The sequence below is a fragment of the Palaemon carinicauda genome, chromosome 15 (genome assembly GCF_036898095.1).
Source record: "Palaemon carinicauda isolate YSFRI2023 chromosome 15, ASM3689809v2, whole genome shotgun sequence".
NCBI lineage: Eukaryota > Metazoa > Arthropoda > Malacostraca > Decapoda > Palaemonidae > Palaemon > Palaemon carinicauda.
Window position 1 is genome coordinate 63,554,630 of NC_090739.1, and position 21,086 is coordinate 63,575,715.

Genomic DNA, 21,086 nt, shown 5'->3' on the forward strand with positions numbered 1-21,086 from the left:
CATCCATCCACCCAAACCTTGGCCTTCCTCTTGTGCTTCTCCCATCAACTCTTGCATTCATCACCTACTTTAGCAGACAGCCCTTTTCCATTCTCTCAACATGGCCAAACCACCATAACACATTCATATCCACTCTAGCTGCTAACTCATTTCTTACACCCGTTCTCACCCTCACCACTTCGTTCCTAACCCTATATACTCGAGATACACCAGCCATACTCCTTAGACACTTCATCTCAAACACATTAAATTTCTGTCTCTCCATCACTTTCATTCCCCACAACTCCGATCCATATATCACAGTTAGTACAATCACTTTCTCATATAGAACTCTCTTTACCTTCATGCCCAACCCTCTATTTTTTACTACTCCCTTAACTGCCCCCAACACTTGGCAACCTTCATTCACTCTCTGACGTACATCTGCTTCCACTCCACCATTTGCTGCAACAACAGACCCCAAGTACTTAAACTGATCCACCTCCTCAAGTAACTCTCCATTCAACATGACATTCAACCTTGCACCACCTTCCCTTCTCGTACATCTCATAACCTTACTCTTACCCACATTAACTCTCAACTTCCTTCTCTCACACACTCTTCCAAATTCTGTCACTAATCGGCCAAGCTTCTCTTCTGTGTCTGCAACCAGTACAGTATCATCCGCAAACAACAATTGATTTACCTCCCATTCATGGTCATTCTCGTCTACCAGTTTCATTCCTCGTCCAAGCACTCGAGCATTCACCTCTCACCACTCCATCAACATACAAGTTAAACAACCACGGTGACATCACACATCCCTGTCTCAGCCTCACTCTCACCGGAAACCAATCACTCACTTCATTTCCTATCCTAACACATGCTTTACTACCTTTGTAGAAACTTTTCACTGCTTACAACAATCTTCCACCAACTCCATATAACCTCATAACATTCTACATTGCCTCCCTATCAACTCAATCATACGTTTTCTCCAGATCCATAAACGCAACATACACCTCCTTACCTTTTGCTAAATATTTCTCACATATCTGCCTAACTGTAAAATCTGCTTCATACAACCCCTACCTTTTCTAAAACCACCCTGTACTTCTAAGACTGCATTCTCTGTTTTATCCTTAATCCTATTAATCATTACTCTACCATACACTTTTCCAACTACACTCAACAAACTAATACCTCTTGAATTACAACTCATGCACATCTCCCTTACCCTTTATATTTATATATATATATATATATATATATATATATATATATATATATATATATATATATATATATATATACTGTATATGTGTATATATATGTTTATGTATATATGTATATATATATGTATATATGTATATATATATATATTATATATATATATGTATATATATATGTATATATGTATATATATATGTATATATATATATGTATATATGTATATATATATAATGTATATATGTATATATATATGTATATATGTATATATATGTATATATGTATATATATATATGTATATATGTATATATATATGTATATGTATATATGTATATATGTATATATATGTATATATGTATATATATGTATATATGCATATATATGTATATATGCATATATATATATGTATATATATATAATGTATATATGTATATATATGTATATATGTATATATATATAATGTATATATGTATATATATGTATATATATATATATATATATATATATATATATATATATATATATATATATATATATAATATTATACACACACCAGGTTAGGCTACAGTTTTTCAACATTTAGCAAATTAATTTTCTTGCTTTGCTTATGGCAAATTCATGAATTACATTTTCATAATTCATTGCCATCAGTGTTCAGAGTCAAGGCTGAGGAGTGCCAATTTTGAAAGTCTTTCCTGGCCCATAGTATTTCTCAGGTATGTCTTAATGAGCTTCAATTTGCTGAAGGATCTTTCACATGAAGCAACAGATTCCCCTACAATCAATAATAACCCAAGTGCCACTTGGAGGTTAGCGAATCCTTCACCATATTTCATAATAAAACTAAGGAGCACTGTGGCTGATTCTATGTTTCTGTTGCTTACCAAGAACTTTACATCTTGTATCTCTTGGCATAGTTCAGATGCTTTCAGGTCTTCGTCATATTTTTGCTCCATGCCTTTGCACACTGCATCAACTATTTTGCTTTTGCCAAATAATTCTTTAGGGCGTAGGATGATTAATTCTATTGCAAAAAAGAAAAAAAAATCGGGGAAATATATATATTTTTTTTTTGGTGTTAACGGCTTCATTGCAAAAATCATAATTTGCGGGAAAAAAATCAAAGCTCTTATCCTTTACCCGCTAATTATTATTTTAATCTTGTTGGGCGGCAAGTCCAGGCTAATTTTGCCGCCCCTAAAAAAGTGCCGTCCTAGGGCATAAGTTCGATTCAATTGTTTGATTAGGAATTATCATCATAAACTGTAACTAATCTAGTGCAGAACAAAGGCCTCAAACGTGTCCTTCCACTCGTGTCTGTTTATGGTCCTACTATGCCAGTTTATACCAGCAGATTTTCTAAGTTCATCAATCCATCGTCTTCTCTTCCTTCACCTGCTTTGTTTGCAATCTTTAGGGACCCATTATCTTTAATATCCATCAAGTGTCTATCATTCTCATTCTAATTAGGAAGTTCATCCCATAATCTGGCCATAATTATAATAAAACTTCTAATAGAATACAGTGTGTTATTCAGCCTTATGATGGGGAAGGCATGACTGTTAGATTTAATTGCATACCAAGTAATACGAACAGGATGGTAGAAATCACTATTTTGACATATAAGCCTTCTTTTCTATTTTATCTTTTAATTTCAGTTGCCACTTTACCTTTTATTTCCCTCGGGTATTTGCTGCTTTAATGTCTTGCCTCTTCAATTTCAATATCATGCACTTTTGTATATTTCTAAAAGAATTTTTCCCCAAAGTCTCCCATACGATATCTTTATTAGGTCTTCCCGTACCTCTTTAACTATTCGATTATCAGCTTATGTGACGATTTTATGAAAATGTATCGCCTATTTATACGCGATTCTATTTTATACTAGCCTTATGCCTGTTTCGGCTATTAATCCCCAGTATTGTGTAGTTGCAATTTATTCATACATAACCTGATTAATCTTCGCTGCATTCCCTCTTATTTTTTTCTTTTATTACAACGACCCCCTACGTCTCAAAAATTGCAAACTATGTCTGTGCCTCTACTGTTTCATATATGTTTCACGCTCCTACAATGTCAATTCTCCTACTGTTAGTCATATTTTTTCCTACCTACTACTAATAGTTTTTGTTGCCTTTTGCTTGTGCTAAGAACAAGTTGAACGTTTTTATTACTATTCTCTTAAGTATTTATACGGTTTCAATCCTTCTACTTTGAATTAATCCTTCACACTTTCAAAGTGATTTGTTGTGGCTTATAACTAATGCCGCGGACTTCTGAGGTTGGTGCAAAAGGCAAGTTTCTTAATTAAGTTCTTCCATACTGCGCCAGTTCTTTATGGCTCATAAGTAGTAGTAGTAGTAGTAGTAGTAGTAGTAGTAGTAGTAGCAATTACTTATAATGGCCTATGTTACTGCAGTCTTCTGCACTACAGAATCTGTCGTGTCTTAAAACTATTGATTTCTGCTGTGTCATGAATGTTTCATAAACGACCAAGGAGACTACAGCAACTTAAGCATTTGCTATGGTTCATTACGCGTCTTGTCATAGTGTCAATGTGCTTAGTCGTCCTTATTACTTTCTGAATTATATATTTTTTGGATGAGATGAATAAGTTTATGTTGTCTTTTGACACGACTGAATGTAGATCTTACTGAACCAAACCAACTCCTGGGATATCATCCATGTGTTACTAAATGATATAGTTGTAACATTTAACCATCTCGATCATCTTTATTTTTTTATGAAATTGTATTTAAAAACAACTCCCAGTGACTGAAGTCCCTTGCCTTAGCAATCAGATATGACTTTTTTTTCATTTTGTTTTCCTTTTACTCTGCAGTCCAGCCAGATAGAGAGGCTTTTTGAATGCGAAAGTGAAGTACAGCAGCAGCGAAACGGGTAGAGAAGACCCATCTGCTATTTTATAAACAGTTTCTGAGCTTGATGGAACACCTATAGCTCCCACTGTTACACATTGCCGCTCGCATCTGATCTTTAGGGCATTGACGCCATGCATAAACCCTCTCTTTTATACGGACTTTAAACTTTCATGGCGCAGTTTTTAAAAGTTTAGTTAAAAGCAAATCATATTTCAATATTCTAAGTGTTGTCATGAGAGATTTGATTGTTATTTTTATACTGATTTTCTGGAATTTTTCAGTGCTAGGATTTCATCCACGATGTATCAGTCGACCTTTTAGTGTGACAGTAAACATCGAGTATTTTGGGAGTGTGGGTGTTAGATCAGTTTGGGAAGGCGGCCTAATGTTGAAAATAATATTTGGGGAATTAGGAATTAAAATGTCTTTCTTTAATTATCCCTTATTCTGAATAACACTTAAAAGTTGTAAAGAAACAAATTCCCTTTATTACAGAATTTATCAACCGTATCTTGAAAAATATTTGATTAAAGGAATTTCAAAACAACCAACTTTATAATCTAATTTGTATGTAAACTATAAACAAATCGCATAAAATTGTCACATGGGATAATTTGAGAGAAATTAGAGATGTAAATGCTTATGTTAATGAACTAATCTTTTAGTATATCTTATCAATGCATTTACCCTCTATCTGGCACACATGGAATCTAAGATAATACCATTTTTGTGTTAATTGCTAATCGGTAAATTACTTCAGTTTTTATCTTAACCATTGTTACGGAAGGTGATTTATTTCCATTTTATTCATAAAATACAGAAAATTAATTTCACTCGGAATTTTCAATTAATCCGCGCTAACCGCTAATGGTAAACAGCCTTGTTTTGGGAATGAACATGCCTCCTTAGATACGGACTCCTATCGCAAGATTCAATGACCTTTCGCTTTCACATCAACACGTCGAAGCCTACAGATGCTGCAGTAAACCATATCGGGAGATGAGTGAGACACTTGTCTGCCGAGTGTTAGAATACAAAAGGGACGACGCACCGAGAAAATTTAGATGATTCTCACTTTTTCCGGTTTCTCAAGCCCCTCCTACTTTGGTTTTTCTTGGGGGGTGGGTCAGGGGGTCTGTAGCGTCGGGGTAAGGAGGGGAAGAGTATGCGGACTAGCGGATATGTAGTATGCTGCAGTACGGAACGTTAGTTCTGGTCAGACCGACTCTACAGAAGACGACGGACTCTTAAGGTAGCAGCCATGGACGAGGACAGGGCCAAGTTGTACGCCGGAAGGGACAAGGAATGGAGAAAGCTCTTTTGGGATGGGGACACTAAAGAACTTCTTGGAAGGACTGGATCCTCTTGGTGTGAGTTTCGTACAGTTTTGATTTTCTATTTTTAATCTGTTAAGTGACGTATTTTTCATATATGTGACTTTGTAATGAAAGAAGCACGTCTTTGCATAGGCAAAACCAGAATTGCGATTTTTTTTAATGAATATCATCTTGTCTTTTACGAAGTTATGTTAAGCTAACAAAACAAGGGGATTTAAAAGTTATAATGTAGATTTATTTTTCAAAGAAGTTTCTTTTTACTTTTTCTTGATCGAGAGACGTAATCGCGCATTGGCGTAAAGTTTATATAATCTCAACTTGGGCAAAGTTAAGCATTAAACATATGTCGCAATTAATATACTGTATGCATAATTTCCATTTTCTCCTTATTTTACTTTATCACATTTTCGGTATTATTCTGTGGCGCTTTGAATTATAGAATATTGGTTGTTAATTAAATTTTCACGTTTGGTGTTTAGTTATGATGATGATCGCAACATTATTAAATCATTGATATTGAAAAGATTTTTATAGAAATTCAGTTGATGGAAGTTCATTTAAAAAAAAATAACGATGTAATAATGTCAATCGATTATATCCTAAGTATTGTATGACCTTTAACCAGTTTGGTCTCTCCCGATCTCACCTGAAGTTATATTTAGACTCGGTTTTCATAAAAAATCTCATTGGTTAAAATTACCGCAACCATGAATTATAGATTATACCAATCGAGTCTTACAAAAATGAAAATTGCAGATGGAATTTCTCAAAAGATTGCGGAACCGCCCCCTCCACAAACTAGATTATATCAGTTTGAAAAGAGTACGAAATGAACGTTTGCTCTTCTGACGGTAATAGACTTGCCCATTACGAGAATGTTACCCCCAAAGGACATTAGCGAATCTTCTTCTATTGCCTTTATAAGGGATTCTTCATTATTCTGTGCCACGAGTAATCTGCAACCTCTTAGTCAACCATGTTGAGGGAATGAGCAACAGGCGGGTTGTATTAAAGAGGTCGCATTGTTAGGACCTACCTCTCCCCCGAAAAGAAATTCGATGACGTGATTTATAAATGAACAGGATGTGCCAGGACCACCTCGACGCCTCAAAAATAGTTACGGTGTTATACATGAGCACTTTTTGCCTTAAGTTGAGAAAATTCTTAGTTTTTATTGAAAGTCATTATCCGCTCACTCAACTCGACTTATTGGGTACCGTTGTTATTTTTATGACAAAGGGTAAATTCCTGCTGGGTTAAAAGTATCAATAATGTGAAATTAACACCATTCAAAGTTACGTGAAACAACCATATTTTTACCTGGCCAAATTGAAACTCAATGAATAAAATAAGTGATAGTTTAAATTGAGAGAAACTTTATATTTTTACGGTAAAAGTTAGTTTGCCACATAAGCCCCCTTCAAATATATCGCCTCCGTGCAGAAAGAAAATCGGGTTTGTGGTAGATATTATTATTATTATTATTATTATTATTATTATTATTATTATTATTATTATTATGGAATCCTTAATTTAAAGCTACTTTTATGTTTAGATAAGAAGACTGAGGTTTGTAATCTCTTGTTACCCATGATTCATAAGCACCAGCCTTTAAGGAGGATTGGTGTATAGGGAGTTACCTCTCCTGCCCCGCCCTCCCTCTTTTCTTCTTTTTGATAATAAAAGATTTAATTTGCTAGTACCATCAGCATTCCTCAATAAGAAAATTACTTAGGTTTATTGATGAACAAGTGGATAGTTGTTAGCCAATTGATACTCGTTGCAGTTTATGCTCACGTCAGCTTCGAAACAAAACAGTACAATGATTACGCGACAGTTTTATACGTACCAGTGTAAATGAATAATTTGGTTTGTTTGAACATGAGGCCGTTGAAAACTAATGGATGATTATAAAAGACTATAATCTTTCTTTATAAGTCTTTATTTTATAACTTTTAAGTACATTAGAGTTCTCCGTAATCGGCTGAAATTTCTTCTGACATTCAGAGAGAATGGCTGGCGTGGGAGATCATTAAGAATTCAGTATTGTAAATACATACTACAGATGACCACTTTACTTGTCCTACTAGATATCGGATCATTACACGTTGCTGCTCCTTGTTCCCACTGGGTTTCAGATCATTATACATTGCTTCTTGTTCCCACTGGATTTCAGATCATTATACATTGCTTGTTCCCACTGGATTTCAGATAATTTTACATTGCTTCCTGTTTCCACTGGATTTCAGATCATTATACATTGCTTCTTGTTCCCACTGGATTTCAGATCATCATACATTGCTTCTTGTTCCCACTTGATTTCAGATCATTATACATTGCTTCTTGTTCCCACTGGATTTCAGATAATTTTACATTGCTTCCTGTTTCCACTGGATTTCAGATAATTTTACATTGCTTCTTGTTCCCACTGGATTTCAGATCATCATACATTGCTTCTTGTACCCACTGGATTTCAGATCATCATACATTGCTTCTTGTACCCACTGGATTTCAGATCATCATACATTGCTTCTTGTTCCCACTGGATTTCAGATCATCATACATTGCTTCTTGTTCCCACTGGATTTCAGATCATCATACATTGCTTCTTGTTCCCACTGGATTTCAGATCATCATACATTGCTTCTTGTTCCCACTGGATTTCAGATCATCATACATTGCTTCTTGTTCCCACTGGATTTCAGATCATCATACATTGCTTCTTGTTCCCACTGGATTTCAGATCATCATACATTGCTTCTTGTTCCCACTGGATTTCAGATCATCATACATTGCTTCTTGTTCCCACTGGATTTCAGATCATCATACATTGCTTCTTGTACCCACTGGATTTCAGATCATCATACATGCTTCTTGTACCCACTGGATTTCAGATCATCATACATTGCTTCTTGTTCCCACTGGATTTCAGATCATCATAAATTGCTTCTTGTTCCCACTGGATTTCAGATCATCATACATTGCTTCTTGTACCCACTGGATTTCAGATCATCATACATTGCTTCTTGTACCCACTGGATTTCAGATCATCATACATTGCTTCTTGTTCCCACTGGATTTCAGATCATCATACATTGCTTCTTGTTCCCACTGGATTTCAGATCATCATACATGCTTCTTGTACCCACTGGATTTCAGATCATCATACATTGCTTCTTGTACCCACTTGATTTCAGATCATCATACATTGCTTCTTGTACCCACTGGATATCAGATCATCATACATTGCTTCTTGTTCCCACTGGATTTCAGATCATCATACATTGCTTCTTGTTCCCACTGGATTTCAGATCATCATACATTGCTTCTTGTTCCCACTGGATTTCAGATCATTATACATTGCTTCTTGTTCCCACTGGATTTCAGATCATCATACATTGCTTCTTGTTCCCACTGGATTTCAGATCATCATACATTGCTTCTTGTTCCCACTGGATTTCAGATCATCATACATTGCTTCTTGTTCCCACTGGATTTCAGATCATTATACATTGCTTTTTGTTCCCACTGGATTTCGTATTGTGGGAGTGAGCCGTTAGGTTGTAACAGAGGCGAGGTGAATGCAACTAACTTTATTTCAACAGATAGCAAGTTTATATACAACAGGTTCAGGACGAGATGATCATAAATATTTAAACAAAACAATTCCTGAAAACACAGGCTTAAACAAGTTCTGTTAACAATATCGTTTAAAGTGAGTTAACAATATCGTTTAAAGTGAGATATACAATGAAAAAGAAATTAAAGTTAGTGTGTAAGCGTGTGTGAAACTCGTGCGGTGCAGTATCATTGTACGGTGCTGCTTTTTGTTCATTTAATTTTGGATCATTTCACGTTGGTGCTGCTTGTTCCTTCGTTGATTTTGGATCATTACACATTGGTGCTTCTTGTTCCCACATGATTTTGGATCATTACACGTTGCTGCTTCTTGTTCCCATTTGATTTTGGATCAGGACATGTTGTTGCTTCTTGTTCCCACTTTATTTTGGATTTTTACCGTTGCCGCTTTTAGTTCCCACTTGATTTTAGATCATTACACGTTGCCTTTTCTTGTTCTTACTTGATTTTGGTTCATTACACATTGATGCTTGTTCCCACTTGATTTTGGTTCATGACACGTACATGCTTCTTGTTCTCATTGGATTTTGGATCATTCTATGCTGCTGCTGCTGGTTCCCACTGAATTTTGTATCATTACTCTTTGCTGATTCTTGTTCCCACCGAACTGTGGATCATTACACTTTGCTGATTCTTGTTCCCACTGGATTCTGGATCATTACTTTGCTGATTCTTGTTCCCACTGGATTCTGGATCATTACTTTGCTGATTCTTGTTCCCACTGGATTCTGGATCATTACTTTGCTGATTCTTGTTCCCACTTTATTTTGGATCATTGCTCGTTGCTGTTTCTTTTTGCCTCTTGATTTTGTATCTTTACATGTTGCTGCTTCTTGTTCCCACTTGATTTTGGTTAATTAAAAGTTGATGCTTCTTCTTCCCACTTGATTTTGGATCGTTACACGTTGCTGCTTTTTGCTTCCACTTTATTTTGGATCATTACACAGCGTTCTTGTTCCCACTGAATTTTGGATTGTTACATTTTGCTGATTCTTGTTCCCACTTGATTTATGACCATTACACGTTGGTGCTTCCTGTTCCCACTTGAGTTTGGATCATTGTTTTGCTAGTTCTTGTTCCCACTTGATTTTAGACCATTACACGTTGGTGCTTCCTGTTCCCACTTGAGTTTGGATCATTGTTTTGCTAGTTCTTGTTCCCACTTGATTTTGAATCATTACACATTGTACATCTTGTTCCCACTTGATTTTGGATCATTACACATTGTACACCTTGTTCCCACTTGATTTTGGATCATTACACATTGTACCTTTTGTTCCTACTTGATTTTGGATCATTACACATTGTACATCTTGTTCCCACTTGATTTTGGATCATTGCACCTTGCTTCTGCTTCTTATTCTCAATTGATTTTGGATCATTGCTCATTCCTCGTTCTTGTTCCCACTTAATTTTGGATCATTACACATTGCTGCTTATTGTTCCTATTGAATTTTAGATCACTACATTATTGCTCCTTGTTCCCATTGGGTTTTGGATGATTACAGATTGTTGCTCCCTGTTCCTATTGGATTTTGGATCATTACACACTGTTTCTTATTGTTCCCATTGAATATTGGATCCTTACACATCGTTGTTCCATGTTTCCATTAGTTTTGAATCATTAAACATTGTTGCTCCCTGTTCCCATTGGATTTTGGATTATAATACATTGTTTCTCATTGTTCCCATTGGATTTTGGATTATAATACATTGTTTCTCACTGTTCCCATTGGATTTTGGATCATTACACATTGTTTCTCATTGTTCCCATTAGATTTTGGATCATTACACATTGTTTCTCATTGTTCCCATTAGATTTTGGATCATTACACATTGTTTCTCATTGTTCCTATTAGATTTTGGATCATTACACACTGTTTCTCATTGTTCCCATTAAATTTTGGATCATTACACATTGTTTCTCATTGTTCCAATTATATTTTGGATCATTACACATTGTTGCTCCCTATTTCCATTGGATGTTGCATTATTACACATTGTTGCTCCTTGTTGCCATTGGATTTTGGATCATTACACAATTACACATTGTTGCTCCTTGTTGCCATTGGATTTTGGATCATTACACAATTACACATTGTTGTTCCTTGTTGCCATTGGATTTTGGATCATTACTCATTGTTGCTCCTTGTTGCCATTGGATTTTGGATCATTACTCTTTGTTGCTCCTTGTTGCCATTGGATTTTGGATCATTACTCATTGTTGCTCCTTGTTGCCATTGGATTTTGGATCATTACACATTGTTGTTCCTTGTTGCCATTGGATTTTGGATCAATACACATTGTTTTGGATCATTACACATTGTTGCTGCTTGTTCCCGTTGCATTTCGGATCATTACACATTGTTGCTGCTTGTTCCCTTCAATTTTGGATCATTACACATTGTTGCTTCTTATTCCCGTTGCATTTTGGATCATTACACATTGTTGCTGCTTTTGCCCGTTGCATTTTGGATCATTACACATTGTTGCTCCCTATTCCCATTGGATTTTGGATCATGACACATTGTTGCTTCTTGATCGCATTGGATTTTGGATCATTACACATTGTTGCTCCCTGTTCTCATTAGATTATGGATCACATTACGCATTGTTGCTCCTTGTTCCCATTGGATTTTGGATCATTACACATTTTGGCTCCTTGTCCTAATAGGATTTCAGAACTTTACATGTTGCTGCCTCTTGTTCCCATTAGTTTTCGGATCACTACACGTTTCTAGCACTCGTTCCGCCAGGATTTAGTGTTGCTAAATGTTTTTGTTTGTAGGGTTGTTAACTGTTACTGCTTGTTTATCCAACTATATTTTGGCTTGATAAATGCTTTTTTTGAGAAATGTATTAAAGATTATTACACGTTTCTGTGTTTTTCCTCATTGGATTTCTGGTTGTTAAATGTTGTTCCTTTTTTCCAAATGGATCTTTGGTTATTACGTGTTACTGCATGTTATTCCCATTGGATTTTAGGTTGTTACATATTGCTGCTTTTGCTGCTCCTTATTCCCACTGGATTTTGGGTTATTAAATATTACCAGTTGTCGTTCCCAACAGATTTATGGTTATTTAATGTTGCTGTTTGTTGTTCCCACTACATTTTGGGCTGTTCCATGTTGGTCAGTCGTACCCACTGGATTTCAGGATGTTACATGCTGCTGCTTATTGCTTCCACAGAATATCGAGTTATTACACATTGCTACTTATTGTTCCCACTGGATTCCTGGATAATACATGTCTCTGCTTGATGTTCCGCCTGGACTTTGGGTTATGTTGTTCCCACTACATTTTGGGTCAGTACATGTTACAAATTATTGTAATCACTGCATTTCAAGTTGTCACGTATTGCTGCCAATTGTTCCCACTGAATTTCTCGTTTATGTTCCCTGATTTCTTATTGTTACATGTTGTTGCTTATTGTTCCCACTGGAATTTGTTATAACACAATGCAACTTGTTCTCTTATATATTTCAGGTTAACAAAAGTTGCAACCTATTGTTCCCTCTAGATTTTGGGTTATTTCATGTTGTTACCTGATTTTTCCTCTGCATTTCTGGTTGCCACATATTAATAATTGTTGTTTACGTGGCTTTTCGGGTTGTTCCTAGGTGATTTCAGGTTGTTAAAAGTTTCTGCCTGATATTTCTACTGGGTTTCTGGTTGTTACATGTAGCTGCTAGCTGTTCTCACTGTATTTCTGGTTGCTACAGGTTTCTACCTGTTGTACTTACTGGACTTCCGGTTATTACATGTTGGTGCTTGTTTTTTTTTAAACACTAGATTTCGGGTTAAATGTTGATCGTGTATTTCCCAATGGATTTGAAGCTTTAATATGCTGCTACGTTAAGTTTCCACTGGATTTAGGGATGTTGTATGTTGGTACATGTTCACAGTATATTTGGTTGTTACATGCTGCTGCCTGTTGTGCCCACTAGATTTAGTTATGTTGCTGCTTATTGTTCCCACTCAATTTAGGTTGTTACATTGTGTTGGTTGTTGTTGCCACTGGATTTCTGGTTATTACAAGTTTATATTTGTTGTTCCCTCGGGATTTTAGTTTATTGCATGTTGCTGCTTGTTCCCACTGGATTTCTGGTTATTAAATTTTTGCTGTTTATTGTTGCTTCTTTTTTATTGTTACACAAGAGTGCTTGTGACTCCCACTGGTTACTACAGATTATTGTTTGTTGTTCCAACTAGATTTTGGTTTATTAATGTTGCTGCTGGTTCCCACTGGATTTCTGGTTATTAAATCTTGCTGTTTGTTGTTTCCCCTTTTTCATAGTTTCATGTGGGAGATTGTGGCTCCCACTGGTTATTACACATTGCTGTTTGTTGTTCCAACTTGATTTTGGTTTATTACATGTTGTTGCCTGGCATTCCAAATGGAGTTCAGGTTATTACATATTGCTGTTAGTTGTTTCCACTTTATTTCTATGCATTAAATGTTACTGCTTGATTTATTTATTTATTTTTTTTTTGCAAGTTACAGTAACTTTGTTCTAGCTGTTTATTCTCAATTTGATAAAATCCAGTATTCTATCTTGCTATCCACTCTTTAACTTTTACTCCATACTGCAATTGCTTGGTTTTTATCCATGTTGCACATTAGCACTGAATGGTATCCCAGACCTCAGTGCCTGGTCTTATGTCCCAGACTCATAAATCCAATCTGCACCCTTATTTATCTCATCTTTGAGTAAGCACGAAATAAAGTTGAACCTTACATTAGATATTTTTCTTTTTGCTTTAGGTCACTTTGGGGTCACTCAAACCAAATATTCAAATATTCTCGTCATTCCTTTGTGATTCTTTTGCTTCTTGTAATCTAGAAGTCTTTTATTAAGAAGCCCATCGTATGCATATATGAAAATTGTAGATATTATGTAAAACCAAATAAAAACAATCAGCAGCGAAACATAGAAATATAATCAGCATGAAATGTGCTGTACGTGGGCTCTCGTAAGGAATTTCACGAACATTCCCCCCAGTGCAGTGGACTTTTAAAGGTAATCTTTTATTCCTCACGCAAACAGTTTAAGGGTCATATAAAGAATCTCTCTCTCTCTCTCTCTCTCTCTCTCTCTCTCTCTCTCTCTCTCTCTCTCTCTCTCTCTCTCTCTCTCTCTCTCCGTTCATCCGTGAAATACACAGTGGGTCATAAATCGTCAGAACTTTTGAATTTCAGATTCTGTGAGGATATTTTCTTGCAGAGCATACTCCCAATACTGACTCCATATCTTTTTTTTATTTTTTTGTTTTAGGTATACTTTATTATTTTCAGTTTTTCACGAGTTCTTTGGTGGTTGTGTTTTTAGTACTTGGCCGCTTTCCCTGATAAACCTCTTGTATTTGTAGAAGTTTTGATAATTATGGTAAGGAGAAATAATTACAATGAACTGCCTGTCTAATATTACTTACAGCAATAAAATTTTTATAATAAATCCCAACTCCATTTTACACTGATGATACTTAATGATCCAGCGTGTAGGTCACTTGCTCAAGATATTGATCACGGAAGGAGGAAGACTAAAATCCTCGTAGAGGCTCAAACTTTATAAGTCCCTTAGGTCAAATATGGTAGGTCTGGTTTTATGCAAGGTCATTTGAAAAAGGTCTGTGTTATTGGGGAGATTACTGACTTACACGAATGTTACTAAAGATCAGCGGAAGCAGTGATCCTCAGCCAGAAAACTTGGATATGATTAATGTCGCGAGATTGGAAGGTATATACATGAATTTAGAGACACTTAAGGGTTTAAAGGTCACTCATGAATGGCAGAGGCAAGGACAATGACATTCCACTATCAAGCAGGACAATGCCCTAGCTTCTGACCATATATACATATGATCAACGCCCAAGCCCCCTCTCCACCCAAGCTAGGACCAGGCAATGGCTGCTGATTTCTCAGCAGATTGACCTATAGGCTCTCTCAAAACCCCCATCCTTAGCTCAAACGGATGGTGAGGTTGTAGCGACCAAAGGTACTAACGAGTTTGAGCGGGACTCTAACCCCAGTCTGGGGATCACCACGTAAAGACGTTACCAACAGGCCACCACAACCAAAGGTGGTATTGGTGTCAGTAATTTCTAATGAACTCAGATGATTCATCCTTGCATGATTGGAAATTTTTTTTTCAGATTTCTGATCTTTGGCAAGACACACTACGACGACTTTATTGTTGAACCACTTTAGTTCATGTGAATGATTAGGTAAAACTACAGTTCTTTTGAGTCCTAAGACCGTATACCTTTTCGAAATTTTCCAGAATGAAGATACAAAAGTCTTCCCCGACATTCACAGGTCTAACATAAAAATACCACCTCGGTCTTCATTGCCAGCTGTGAGAGATCTTCCAGCTAGTGGAAACTAATGCCTTCATATTCGGGATCTTCTATAGGTCAAGGTCATGGTAGAGGACAGCTGCCATTAGTGTACCTCAATTCTGTGGGGAGTCCTTTCATTCCTTATCTGCATCTCCTTTTTAGCCATTTACTTTACTTCTGTTTTTACTAGCTTGCTTTCATCTTGGTAGCTAATCTCTCTATTCCCATGTTTGTCGGTGATGATATGAATGAAAATTTAACCATTTTCTGTTTGGCATCATATCTCTGATTTATTTCAACAGGAAACTTCCACCCGCTCTTTTAGTGACTATACTTCTAGGATTGACATACGCAACACAGTTCGCAAGTACGTTAACAGTAATTCCGTTGTAAAGTAGTACAGTATCTCATTTGATCTAAAAGATAATTCATGTCATGAATCTTAATATTTCCTGATTTTATGGAAATGACAACTGCATTTTCATTGCCCTCAGTGATTCAAATTGATCTATGATGGGCTAAAAGCCCGGTTTCTTTTCAATTTCTTAAAAATCGAAGTATGTCGCTACCTATTATTTGATATATAGAATTAGAAGTTGAATGGGCCGGTGCTGGGGTTGGGTAGACCATTCCACAGCTAAAGCTAGTAGCCTTTTCATTTTGCACTAGGGTTGATTGTAAGAAACAAAAAAGAACTACATCTGTAACCTATAGAACCATTATCATAAAGACCAGCAAATACAAATGCTAATAGCACCAAAGGAGTTGGAATGATTTAATGTAACATCAATAATGTCGGTGAAGGAGCTAAAACGTAACATATAACACTTGGAACTTGAAGTTAAGAAGTTCATATGTGATTTTTATTAATGTCAAAGACAGCACTCAAATTTGAGGTTCATGTGATTTGGAATGGCAAGTAAGATTCTGACAGGACCTGGTTTATGATATCTACTTAGACATTTTCTTCCTACTAGACTGAGAAACTGGAGGGTCTGTTTCCTTCAAACTATGTGGGATGAAAGGACCTTCTTTCTAATATTTGCGGACAAGACCTGTGTTTTCAGAGCGATGAAGTACCGAGTCCCTCTATTGGTATTTGCATTTTTTTTCTGGTTTAGATGGATTGCTCTCCTGGTTTTGATTCTTTCCATACCAGTAGCAGATCAGCTGAAGGCTGAGTACATGCTTACTCAAGAACCACTTCAATTGGAGTGAATTTAAGAAAATACCACGAGAGCATCGATGTTCATTGTTTCAGGATTATTTTGTGAATAGTAAATGGCCTTTATCAACCTTTTGCAAAATTGTTTAGCTTAAACAGTAGACTGCGCCATAGTCTCTGTACCATGGTCCTTCAATGCCGTTTTTCTTCTACGATGCAGCTCAAGCTTCCAAGGATGAAGAGGGGTCGATGCAGAGCTTTCAAAACTGGCCTCATTTGTGCAACGCAGCTTGGGACGTGAAGCTTACTCGCTCTCTGCTTTGAATTTCTTGCTAGATTTTTTTCCAGCTATTTATCTATATCCATTGTTATGAATTACATATTTTTTCTATTCTTGACAATCTTTTGCTGAATAAAATTTTACTCCATTCTTCCTTGGTTTGTTCTTTTCAATTAAGGCAATAAAATTTAGTAGCTAGTAGCTTGCACCATCAAATGGCGCTAAACTTGTGTTTTGCTGAGAAATCTACATACTAGTTCGTGGGATTTGTGGTGTAAGTTGCCATTCTTTCTCTTCTTTTGGCTCTTGAATAAGGTATAGTTGGCCTCATTAATTCCGGTACACTGGCCTCTTCTTACCTTCCCAAGAAGTGTACCGGAATTAATGGAGCCACCTGTACCTGTCCTCGATTACAGCTTGGTGAATTGGGTGAGCCACAGAAACTTGGGAAAGTCCATGGCTTCCTGGTTTGTTGAATAAAAATGTTTGTCCATGTGAATAAAACCAAATATTTATTCTTAAAAATTTGCCTTCAAAACGTTAAAAATCCCGGAATAAATGTTGCCAGGCATTTACTGTTTTAAAAACGAATATATTGATGTAAAGGAGTGATATTGGGTCACCAACCCGTAAAAACAAGTTCCAGGCAATCTGGAACGAACGAACTAACCCGTAAAAGTTAATAACAAGAGTAGGGTAAAAATTACAGTCGCCTGTATTTTACTGAAATACGGATGAGAACATTGTATTTGTATGGAGAATTAACATTGAAAATTACGGTTTTTTTTTTTTTTTTTTTTTTTTTTTTTTTTTTTTTTTTTTTTTTTTTTTGAAGTGTACAGTTGGCTTCATCAATTCTGATACATTGAAGTCTCCTTAGCTTCCAGAAAAGTGTACCGGAATTAATGATCCCAACTGTACCATTACTTTGGAAAGTTTGTATGGGTGGCACTAGAATAATTTCTTACAAAGGAGTGTTATCAAGTAGCCAACAGTTCTGTCAGCGTTTTCTTCGGTAGAGCCATCACTCCAGGTGTATATTTCCTTGGCATTATTGTTGTAGATCTTATATTCTGTGCCCATTATTATTACTTTTCGTGTTTAATTTGAAGTCGTTGTAATGCAAAATTAAGAAAGTTGTTTTTTTATGATGGTATGTATTTTGTAGAGGATTTGGGATTATATAAACTCATTGTTGGTGGATTGTGAGCATTGGGAATCAGATCTGCGGATGATCCGAAGTTACATATAAACTAAGCGAGCAATGAATGAAACAAGTTAGAATATATTAATTACTGTACATAGGAAATTCCATGTTCGGACATTGCTGACCTAAGTAATTTACTACAAAAATATATAGCAATCAAAATTCCTAAAGCATTGCATGGGAATTGGCTACTAAAGAGTGAGAACAACACCTGAAAGTATGCGTAAAGTTCAAAGAAGGTTTTTTTTTTTTTTTTTTTTGGAAAAATACGCATCTGTTCTACTTACTAGTATAACTATGCACCAGCGCTAATTCTTCACCAGAAGCAGATAGGGTTAGGCTCAGTAATATGAAGGAACTAACTAGGGATGATGCCTCTTCACATTATAGAGGTATGTCTCATACCTCTATAATATGGGAGAATGGTTGTGTTCAAATGCTGTGCTATGCATAGCCATATGCCTTGTAATGCGTATGAATTGTGGAGTATAGACACTTCAATGAGGCATAGCCCTCTAATGCGAAGAATGCAGTGTGTAGATTACTGTGCAAGAAATAGGGCTGTGAAGTAGCATTATGTGATGGCATTGGGGTGCTTTATGAATCTTGTACAAGTTTGCTAAAATTCGCTCACATCGTGGTTGATTAATGAGATTGCAAGGAATTTACAATCCATTGATCCTTAGTTTAGATCCACACTGCATCATAGACTCCACTGGAAAATGCAACCAAACTGTCTCTCTGGTTAGTGATGTGATTTATAGGTTGTATAACCTCCCCTGATCCTAGCTTTCGTAGGTAGGGTGATTGGGTACTGATTAAACTTATGTATTACCTCCATTCTAGCTTCTTTTCTTCCATCTTGCTGTCCAACCCTTCACAGTGCAACTACGGTGTTGTCCCCACCACCTCTACGATGGATGGCCTCCACAGTGTCTATCCATATGACCCAATTTCTATGAACTTGATCAAATTGTGGAAATGGATGAATCTCTAGATCCTTTGGACTCTTGAACAAGAGATGACCCCATAATGGAGAGGAATTGTGGAGTGTTTAAGAACCAGTTCAGTACAGTAATGTACCTCTTCTGCTACAAGTCTGTCCACTTCATTATTAATCATATGGAGCAAAGACCTTCCCAATTTTCAAAAACTTATACAGTAATGTATATTTACATAGTTATTTTTTGTTTACTACATATGCTTCCAATTACTTTTATAAGGAAGTCTTACCCGAGGTGTGACGAATGCAGTTGCATGCATAACTATCTTTAACCTGTGACTAACAGCCTATATTTTACACTTTACTGTTCAATCTACATTTCTTATAAACTGTTACATTTCAAGGCCAAGAGAGATGGTTTTACATATACCCAGGCTGCAAAGCTATCCCAGGACTACTGAATTTGGTGAAATTGGTTTTTCTCGTGAACTCGATTTAGTAACTTGAGTAGGCAACCCTCTGTTTCACTAAAACATGAGAGTTTGTACACAGGCAGCAGTGGGTCAGTTAAAAATGTCTTAGCCTATTGCAGGTTATATTGATTGGTTGTGTGTTCTTGACGTATGTTTTAACTTGTCAAGTCAATTCTATTCGATATCTTTTTTTTATCAAATGCTGTGGGTTATGTTCAACCACGAATCTGCATATTTCAGGATGTATCTTGCTTTATACTGTCTTTCTGCAGAACTGGTATACTCTGTAAGATACTCTTTATTCAAATCCTTCAGTACTGAGTGTAAGGTTTTGGCTAAGTCTTTACAGTAATTTGCACAATATTAGCATTTTGTAAAGTAATCTATTTGCTTGATAACATAGTCTACTTTATCCAGTAATGCATTTTCCATTGTTGTACATTCTTTGTATATTTTAGCCGGATTATGCTATGGATACAAATGTTTCAGGTTGTGTTTAGCTTTGTTGAAAAAAATCTAATAGTGTGTGTCAGTATGAACTGATTTTAGCCCTGTTTACCAATTATGTATCATAAATAGTACCATTACAATGTCAAACTTTTTTATTGCATACTAAAGATAAATCAAATTGCTTACAAGAATAGCAGGACATGTTTCTGAGAGTCCCAGAAAGCAATCGTAAAACTTTCTAAAAACAAAAGGATAGTACTGGATTTCAAACTTCATACTATCCAATGGATAAGTAAAGGGGAAAATAGAATGGCCACATTAGTAATGGAAGGTCGAGGCACATGCCCTGGATGTTCTACGAGATTGTTCAACTGGAGGCGCTAAACAGCAGTCTTCGAAGGTGGTGGGAGTGGTCCTTGTGTGAAGAGGCAATAACGCTTGAGGATACCTGATGAGTAGCAGAGTTACCGGGCATTGATCTGCATTGTTTATTAATTAGAAACTGGATAAATCTCGAAGTGCAGGAGGACAAGGAGACCTAACCACCATAACGAGATATGTATTACTGGTATATTTGATAATATAGTTGATGTACAATTCATTGCTGTTTTAGATTTGAGAAATTCCCATGATATTTGTGTATAAATTTATATACATGAGAAATGCATGTAACCTAAACTTTTTTTTTTAATCTTTTATGATTCTCTGTTATATCTAAACCATGAAATGTTATAGATCAGCAGTTTGTTACTGCCTTGAGCTTATGTAATAATTAATTCAACAATGTATTTAGATTCAAAACCTACAAATTTAACCTCATTTTACAAAATCAAAGTGGTTAAACCACATTAATCTTACTCTGTTCTAATGCTGTTATTATATGAAGACTCAACACTTGGACAACAAAGTGGATTCATCTTCTAACTTGGAGGCTGCATGGCTACTCGGGCAATATGACCCCAAATACATAGGTCCAATACCAGAAAATGAAGATTGGCAGGAAAATGGCCCAAGGGATGCAATTAGAATTGCCTTCTTCTCAGATGATCTGGTGATGTCTATGGCTTCATTTATCATGTGAACTGTGCTAAACATGCATTTGAACAGTTCCTGTAGCCACAGTTTTAACAAAAATGCTATTAAGCAAGTTCTCCAAAAGTG

General features: G+C 36.1%; 1 protein-coding gene across 3 annotated transcripts in view; it reads left to right on the forward strand.

The window, feature by feature from the left end:
• Positions 1–21,086, forward strand: part of LOC137654643 (sodium/potassium-transporting ATPase subunit beta-like) — a 100,486-nt gene that overhangs the window by 36,170 nt on the left and 43,230 nt on the right. The window contains exon 1 of one of the 3 annotated variants that reach the window (XM_068388451.1): positions 5,305–5,461. The exons of the other annotated variants lie outside the window; for them this stretch is intronic. Within the exon in view, the coding sequence (XP_068244552.1) occupies positions 5,353–5,461 (109 nt within the window). The 5' untranslated portion in view covers positions 5,305–5,352. Of the gene's footprint in view, positions 1–5,304; positions 5,462–21,086 lie in introns of those variants that run through there. 3 annotated transcript variants of the gene reach the window in all.